Below are 9766 nucleotides of genomic sequence, written 5' to 3'. Positions count from 1 at the left end.
TATATATATATATATATATATATATATATATGCTTGTATGAGTGTTGTGATGTATGTATGTAAAACATCTTACATTATTATACACAAATTAGTTCTACATCCAATTTAATAAGCAAGGGAAAAAGTTCACAAATACCACCCTTTATGTTAGAAAAGTAAATTATCTTAATAGATACTTAAATCTGTCTCCTGCCTTCAGAGAGATTAAAGTACTGCATATACATATTTCCAATTTTTAAATCTTTTTTTCTATCATAATTTTTATTGTTTATTTGGGAATTTTCCATAATGCACCCTAATCACACTCACTTTCTACCACTAAAATCAGAAACAAGACAAAGTTGTCCAATATCTCCATTCCTTTTTAGTACAAAACTATTACAAGTATTAGATAAAACAATAACATAATTTATGGATATCAGGGGATACAAATTGGATATGGACATCTGATATCTATCTTCTGAATACATCCCCACAATCACCACAGTGGTCTGAATATAAGTTGAGGCAACTGCTAGAAAGGAGAAAAAGACAACTGCTGTTTGGATGGCATCACAATGACCATCAGAGATGTAGATGTACAGTACAAACCTACCACAGGAATGGAATTACAGAAGATCTGATGGATCTGGTTGGAGCAACAAAAAAAGACAGAGTGGTGATCCTTACAATCTCAGAGTATACTAGGAGATGTAGTAGGATGTAGCCACAGATGTAGTAGGATCCATCTATTTGTGGCATTCAATGTCTGGATGTTCTCATGGTTGGACAACAGAGGACTTGTCTTGTATCTGTGAATGGACATTCTTGTCAGGACACAGCTTTCTGTGATACCCACTTGCTGCAGACCCTTTTTGGTCCCTGTTTGCATAGAACAGGTCTCTAGTTGCAGGTGGACAAGGAGTCAACAAATGAAAGAAAAAATCAACACAAGAGGTTGTGTAGAATCTGTATGTAATGTCACAAAGTGAACACCAGTCTTATACAGAAAATAAAAGGGTAGCATGTCACAGCTGGCAAAGTACATTGAAGTTACCTGACACAGAACAAAGGAATGACTTCAAATGGACTTACAGATACCAGGTAAATGTTTACAGTAAAGATAAAGCAGTCCTGCCTAGGGTCAGCTTAATGACAGTTAAGGATTTCACACCCTAGTCACAATTTGTGCTACTCTTTGAGCCTTGTGAAAGCTAGCACCAGGGGGTTCTGCTCTAGCAGACCTTCTCATGAATAATGCAATACCACAAACCTCCTATTTCCTAGGCCTTGATAAATTCTTGTATGAGTGTAACTTTTAAGTATCTGTGGAGAATCTTCATTTGTCAAAAGAATTCACCAACTTGCTTCTAATATGCAATATAACCTGCTATATCTGGCTGTAGAGAAGATCCCTGTCTCAGTGGGATTCCCTAGCTCTTTCATGTAAACCCACACATTAGCTAGGCCATTGTGTATTCCCTTGTTTGGATGAGACTGGCTACTGTCCTAAGTAATCACTCTGCAGACTAGCCCTGAACTATTCTAGCTCCGTTCTTTGTAATGCCTAGTTAGTTTCACTGTTTCTACTAGAAGTAAATTTGAATGTTACTGAATAGATAACCTTCTTACTGAATTCCTACTGAATTCCAAGTTTGTGGGCTTCAAGGATTTTCTAGGACTTTAAAACACTGGTGGAGGCTTTACCTATGTCAGAATTCAATCTTAAAAGGCATTTATAATAAAATAATACTAAAAGAGAGCACGTGGATCCATATACCAGACTAACACAGGGATAGGGTATGAGTATACGGGTTATGAGAATGCCAAGGTTCCAGGAGGTTGAGTTTCTCTGAAACTCTTTGCCTCCTGAGTGCTTCCAGGCCTCTTGCCCTGCCAAACAGACTACACTGGAGTGTGCATAGCACCCAATGGGTAGAGAACATACTATAAACAAGATATTAGGATGTTAGGGTGAAGGTTTTGTGTGGGCAGCAATTCAAGGAGTTTTGTGCTCCTTGTCTTGCTTGAGCAATGGGGCCTTGCTGTCAGTTTGCAGAGAATGACCAATTATGGCAACAGCCTAGATTGTCTAGGGATTTCCATGGGAACCATTCGGACAATAACTTAATTGTATGTAATCCAATCCTTGTACTTTAAGTTTTGTTTGATGTCTAGAGCTAACCAATTGGGGACTCTGTCTCTCCCACCTTTTGGAAACTTCATTAGGATTGACTACATATATTTTAAAGCATCTCCACTGCACTAGTGTTCCCCACCACCACTCAAATGCCCCTCAATTTATACTGCTTCTTCTCGCCTCTGACCTGATCCTTCCATTTTAATACCCCACTCTTCCAGTCCACCTACAAAATGTATTCTATTTCTCCCTCCAGGGAGATCCCTGTTCCCCACTCCTGTCACTTCCTTTATTCTTAATCTTACTAAATCTAGGGATTGTAACTTGTTTGTCATTTACTTAATGACTAATATCCACATATACTATATCTATCTATCTGAGTCTAAATTACCTTGCTCAAGATGATTATTTTCTAGTGCCAACCATTTAGTTCCAAATTTAATGATGTCATTTTTTTAGGTAAATGTTATATATAGACAAGTAACATTATTTAGAAGGAGCAGGTTATATTTAGAAATGTAGATACATATATATCTATACATATAACAATACTCAATTTTAAAAAGAGCCCACTCATTTAGAAAGGAGGAATTAGTGGTTTATGGAAGGATTTGGAGAGAGAAGAGTAAAAGAATAAATGATGTAATTATATTATAATCTCAAAAATAATCTAATACTGTTCATGCTTCCCTATTGCTCTTCCAGTAATAAATCCCCCTATCATCCATCATCCCTCAAATACTGTTTCTTGACATGAAAGAAAAAGGTTTCTCCTCGTGCAGCTTTTTTAATCTGCAAAACTCAATTCAGCAACTATAGCCTGGCCACTGAATGGTGTGAAACAGAATTTTAAGCTCAAAGGGGTTTCACAAAGATTTCTAACCTCGGTAGTCCATATATTTCATGTTACCATTCCCAATATTTTCTTTATGTGGACTTCTTTGTAGATCAAAACACTGTGAAAGAAATTTGTCAGTATCATCATTATTTCAACACTGAAACTAAATCAAACCTGAAACTAAAGCTCAAATCAGTTTAATGACATGTTAAGGTTATGTAAGTAGCTATAACACCTGTTTAGGATTTCCTATTTATTTATGTTATTCATTTCCTCTCTGTGTGTAAGACTGTATGTGACAAAGGCATATGAGGAAGTCAGTGAATGACTCTGAGGGGACGGTCAATTCTCTCCTGTCATCTTGTGGCATCTGGAGATTGAACTCAGGTCATCATGCAGGCATACACATGCTCAACTGCCTCACAGAACATATTAATGCACCCATGGTGTCTCTACTGTATTTTCAGTCTCCAATAAATAGGTAAATTTACTTAATATACTTGGATTTTAACAAAGGGAAGTTTTAAGTTTTCTTTCTTCAAATATTTTAAGGAACCTTAGCAGTTCTTGCTGTTTCCTAGAGAGATGGGTCTTTTCCCCTCCACTTTTTTCTCTATTTCAGTGACTGTGGATCATGGAAATACCATTGAACAAAGGGATTCAATGACCAGGATTAGCAAAGTGGCATAGACCCAAGGGGCGAGCTTTCTACTATTATTCTGGTAAATAAACATAGTATTAAGATGATTTCTAATAGTTTATCACTATACCATAAAACAGAGTATCACTCCACCAACATTAGAGAAGTTTCTTCTTGCTGTAGGTAGTAACTAACACAGAGAAACACAATGAATGTGTAGAGAACAAGAGAATTTATAGTTTCCCACTTTTAGAAAGTGTGTTTTATAACACAACTATCCCACTCAAAGCTCGAGAATCTATGCAGAAGAGGAGAGAGAACTATTGTAAGAGCCATATGTGGTGGATGAGTTCAAAAAAACAATGCTCTCCAGACACACAGGGCACAGCCACAGGAATTCACAATGACTGTGATAGCATGGCCAAGACCTTGGCTAGTTTAAGATAGACGAAATCTCAGTATGATGTAGGGGTGGTAGGCTCAATGTCTTACCCCATGCTCATGAGGTATTGCCATTTGATAGATTCTGGGAGAGAGTTAGGTTTCTTTAATAATATGAGCCCTGGTATGTAAATCACATTCAACAGTAAGCCCTATGTCTAAGAGCAGTAAGTCTATACAAATTAGACTCAATGAGATTAAAAGAGGGAGAAGAGAGGGAGGGAGGGAGGGAGGGAGGGAGGGAGGGAGGGAGGGAGAGAGAGAGAGAGAGAGAGAGAGCAAGAGCGAGCACATACAGTTCGAGAAGTAGGAAATTGGGCGTAGATCTGGAAGGAGTTGTAGGAAGGACATAAATATGATCAAAATGTACTAAATAAAAATTTCAAATAAATAAATAAAAAGCATTATTATAAAATGCCCTGCATTAAAAATAAGGAAAATGGATAAGTGGCTGGAAATCTTTAAGGTAGTGCAAGTTCATTTGAAGGATTCTCTAGATATATAGAAGTAGTAGTATTCTTTTTTAAAATATTTATTTTTAAACAATGTGTTTATTTGTGGGTCTGTGTATAGAGATGTAAGAAGTAATTGAGTACCATGGAGCTAGAATTATAGGCAGTTGTGAGCCACCTTGTGTGGGTACTAGCGTCTGAACTCCAGTTCTATATAAGAATGGAAAGAACTCTCACTGATAAACCATCTCTCCATTCCCATAGAAGCTTTCTTACAGTCAAGATTTTATTCCCCACTTCAAACAGAATTCAGATTCATAAGCATTCCTTAGTACTGGCTAGTATGTAAATCCCAAGTTTCTGGTAGTCTAAGTTTTAGTATTATTTTCATATATTTTGTATTTTATAGGAAACAGCTAGTTAAATAAAATAATTAGAGCAAGGTAAATCTGTATCCTGAAACTAGCCCAGCTTCTATGCTTTCGCACTTAATAAGGGATGTAGACATTTGGGACCTCTAACAATAACTGATAGGACAGTCAACAAGACACTACACCCTATGACATTTTATATATATATATATATATATATATATATATATATATATATATATCATACTATGTGTTCACAAATAGTATTCTAAATCACAGAATAAAGATGAACCATGCAGATTAAAATTATTAAAACAAGAAAAGAATAATAATTTTTACTGTGAACTATATGCCAGAAACTATGTATTATATTTTAGAGATTTTTGTTGTAACTGTGAAAAATTCTTATCAGAAAACATTGCTATTGTATAGTGAAATTAAGATTTAAAAAGCTTAATTTACTTTATCAATATCAAGTAATTAATATGTCATTCAATAAGATAGAACTTAAGTTCAAATTCACAGAATTTCAAAAAATGTGTGGTTAAACATATGGTCAGTATGCTGGTGTTTTCTATGTGAAAAAAATGTGTTAATATAAGAAACTTTTAATTTTGCTCCAAATTTTATTTAATAAATATCTCTGTTTAAAGTATAATTAAATGATTTATGTTAAAACAAGTAAATTTGAGCCTGCATGTATTAGGGAAGAAACATGTTTGGCAAAATTTCTAAGCACAATTCACAAATATCTGAAGTTAGAAAATCACAGCCTCCTATGATGCTGGGAGAGCATTATAGATTGAAATCTTTGGGATCAAGCTGTATATGGCTCCAGAAGATGTTGTAATGTTATGATAACATTGAAGGCCAGGCATCTTTTGCCACAAAAATCAATGCCAGACATGAGAAAAGTGAGATGCTTCATGTACACTCCTTGGCTATTGATCCCTCAACCATTCTATTATCAAATCTGTCCGTGGCCTTTATTTTGCAATCCCATCACCTCAGTATTCCTGTTCTCATAAGCTGCCTCTTCAGGGCCTCCTTGATTTCCTTGTTGCGCAAGCTATAAATGAAGGGGTTGAGAAAGGGAGTAATCACAGAGTAGACTACTGCCAAGGCTCGGTCGTAGTCAAGGGAGTAACTCTTCTTCAGTCGCACATACATGAAAAGGATGCTCCCATAGAAGATGAGAACCACAGTGAGATGGGAGGCACACGTGGAGAAGGCCTTCTTCTTGCCTGCAGCAGAGGGAATCTTGAGAACTGTGCGGATTATCTGCAAGTAGGAGCTGAGGATCAGCAGGAAGGTGGCCAGGATCTTACAGGAGTTAATAATAAAATCTACTAGGACATTGACTGATGTGTCAGTACAAGCCAAACTCAGCACAGGAGGGAAATCACAAAAAATGTGCTGAATGTGATTGGGGCCACAAAAAGGGAGACGAGACACTAAGGAAATTTCCACCACTGGCCCAGCCAAACCTCCCAACCAGCAACCAATGGCAATCTTGATACAGAGTGACTGGGTCATTAGCGTGGGATAGTGAAGAGGCCTGCAAATGGCTAAGTACCTGTCATATGCCATTGCTGTCAGGAGGTAGCACTCAGTAGCTCCAAGAGAGTGAAAGAAGTAGATCTGTAGGAGACATCCAGAAAAGGAAATTGTCTTCTTCTCACTCAGCAAGTTTGCTAGCATCTTGGGAATGGTGGCAGCTGTGTAGCCCAGCTCCAAGAAGGAAAGGATGCTGACAAATCTGTACATGGGCGTGTGGAGCCGAGAGTCCAGGTAGACCACCAAGAATATCAGCAAGTTTCCCAATATAGTAGTGAGGTAAATGGAAAGCAGCAAGAAAAACAGGTAAATCTGGACACCTTGGAAGTGAGGGAAGCCCAAAATGATGAATTCTGTTACGTGGCTCCAGTTTCCAGTGCCCATTGCTCATTATTCCTGTACCTATATAATGTGAAATATACAAGAGATAAGGGAGAAAGTATCCATTGGCATCCAATCAAGGAAAATTTTAATGTCCTTCATCTTCCAAAGTAAATTACTTCTACTACATACTTTGAGAAGCAGGCATTTCCATTCCACACCACTCACTCCTGCAGTCAACTGCATTGGTCAGAACTTCTACCCATTGCTTCCAGGGAAACTGCCCTTTTTTTGAACAGTACAACCAATCTTTATATCACACCCCACTTAATAACCCATTCATCCTGCTTACTGTAGGATTCGGTAATTTCATTGATCAGAGTGCATATTGCCAATTCACATTGAGTGTGTAAAGATCATTGTTTACATTGACAGTGGAAATGTTACCATTGGTAACAGTGCCAATGGAACATCCTTACCACTGAGAATGTAGCTGACCAAGGACATTCAGTTCACATTACATTTCCTGGAACATCCTTACCATTGAGACTATAGCCGACCAAGGATATTCAGTTCACATTACATTTCCTGGTTTCTACCTTTAACTTGTTTGCTTCTTCAAGCTTCTGGCTTCTAAAAATATCACTCCTTTCATCTCTGTTTTCTTATGTTCTTTTGTGAAAACAGATCTATGACAACCCATCTATGAGCCTATCAGCTAGAATTTAGACCTCTTTTGGACACTAGTAAAACTTGCAGTGGAGATTAAGATGAGTTCAGGAAAAAAATGAGACTCAGACCAGAAACAAATCCTATACCTCCTTTCTTTCCTTCAAAATGGCCACTTCCTCAGTACTCCCTATTCATAATATTAAATGCATTTTTCCTATTCATTGGTTGTGTACAGAATAAACAGTTATGGTAATATAACTAAATATTATTGAATATTTTCTGAAAAGTATAACTAAACATGGACTCAAGGAATAAGTACATTTTAGTGATCAATGTCAAGAAACTACTTTGCTTTTTCCTTATTTCAGCTGTTATACAAAATTGTACTTATTTGTCACGTGTGACATGGTGCCGCAAAGTGAAGAAGGACTAGACACAACTGGTTAAATTAAGTATTGTGTCAGATAGCTGTCACTCAGTGGTGAAAGCACTTGCCATCTAGTCTCTTGGTGTTTCAAACAGTGCGATATCCTGGCACGATGAGATGGCTCGGCAGGTAAATGCACTTGGTGCCAAGCCTAAAGATCTGAGTTTGATCCGAAGCCTCACATGGTAGAAAGAGAGAGATGAGTCCTCAATGTTTTCCTCTGACTTCCACACCCTTGCCATGGCTCACACATGCACACACAAACAGAAACAAATAAATATGATTGAAAAAATATAGTATACTGTTATTAACTATATTTCACCAAACCACCCACAAAACTTTTGGCCCACAATTTATCCTGCCTACAAGATGAGCAGGGATAAAGATGGAGCAGAAATTGAGAAAATGGCCAACTAATCACTGGTCCAACTTGAGACCCATACCATGAGAGAGAGAGTCCACCCCCAACACTATTAATGATATTCTTTTATACTCACAGAGAGCAACCTAGCATAACTGCTACTTCAGAGGCTTCACCTAGCAAATGGACCATAGTGACTCATAGGGACTGAACCACCAACCATAGCGCAGAGATGGGTTAGACCTGGGACCTCTACTCATATGTAACTGATATGTAGTTTGGTCTTCATGTGGGATTCCTACCAAATGGAGCAGGGGCTATCTCTGACTCTGCTGCTTGCCTTTGTATCTCTTTCCCTAGTTGGGCTGCCTTGTCTAGGCACAATAAGAGATGTTCCCAGTCCTACTGCAACTTGATGTGTAGGTTGATATCCATAGGAGGCCTCCTCCTCTCAGAGTAGAAAGGTTTGATTTGGGGGAAGGTGAGGTGAGAGGGACACTGGGGGGGGGGGAGAGAAAGGGGAAGCTGCCATTAGGAGGTAAAGTAAATAAATTAATTAAAAAACACAATATACTGTTATAAACTGAACTCACACTATTATCCAAAGAATTTATTAATTCTAAGAAAATAAATAATTGCAATAATTTCCCAGATTATTTTTCTGTATATAAATGACATTAATCTCACTAAACTTACTAAACAGGCATAACCACATGCACATCACTATGCACGCACACACACACACACATATGTACACACACATACACACATACATACACACATACACACACACATACATACACACACATACATACACACACACCAACCTCCCAGTTCACAATACCTATATCCTATTCATATAGTTTGACCACTCTTTTCACATAATGTAGATATTTTTTAAAGAAGGATTTAGAGCTCTTTCCTTACACTACTGATTTTAAATGTTCGATCATTTCCACTCAATTAATCATTTTTAGAACCAATAAACATTGCTGCAACTTTGGAAGAAGCTCCAGGACCATCATAATTTTGAATTTCACTGAAGTGCTCGAGGTTTTAAATAAATCATTTATTATTATCAATTCACAAAGATGAAAGAGCTTTCATCCGAAAGAAGGAACAAGGAAAACAATAGCATAAATCATCACAGCGAAGACACCATCGCCGTTGCTGACTCAGACCAGCTAGAACTCTTATTCTCTGATGCAGGAGGAAACCTGTGTCCTCCAAACATCCTACAGATGGAATCAGACGTTTGTCAGTACTCACGGTGCGAGGTGCTCATATGACAGCCTTTCTATTGTACAAATGCTTAGATAAAACTCTTTCTTTCCCTCTACCCAAAATCTGACTTTCAAGCACTGCTTGTATTCTGCAGAATAACCCCACTGTTCTGGCTGTGACCCATGTTTAAAATTTTACCAGCATCATCATGTTCATTGTGATCATCAAAGTTTCACTGCTGGTGGCTCCTCTGTTTGGAGTGTTCTTTCATTAAAATTTTGGTTCATGCTCAGTACCCTGAGGATCCTTAAATCTTCATTGACCACAAGGTCATTTCTTTCTC

General features: G+C 37.6%; 1 protein-coding gene across 1 annotated transcript; it reads right to left on the bottom strand.

The window, feature by feature from the left end:
* Positions 1 to 5863: 5863 nt before the first annotated feature.
* LOC110303466 (olfactory receptor 6N1) lies at positions 5864 to 6806 on the bottom strand. The gene has a single exon (XM_021174560.1). It carries the CDS (start codon positions 6800 to 6802, stop codon positions 5864 to 5866), a length of 939 nt encoding a protein of 312 aa, XP_021030219.1. The 5' UTR covers positions 6803 to 6806.
* Positions 6807 to 9766: the final 2960 nt, after the last annotated feature.

This window comes from Mus caroli, chromosome 1, assembly GCF_900094665.2.
Source record: "Mus caroli chromosome 1, CAROLI_EIJ_v1.1, whole genome shotgun sequence".
In the NCBI taxonomy this organism is placed as follows: domain Eukaryota; kingdom Metazoa; phylum Chordata; class Mammalia; order Rodentia; family Muridae; genus Mus; species Mus caroli.
The sequence above is the reverse complement of the archived record's forward strand: the minus strand, read 5'-3'. Positions and strand labels throughout refer to the sequence as shown.

Bases quoted from the DNA above. Each gene is read 5' to 3' on its own strand.
- LOC110303466 (XM_021174560.1), bottom strand. From the start codon at position 6,802: ATGGGCACTGGAAACTGGAGCCACGTAACAGAATTCATCATTTTGGGC.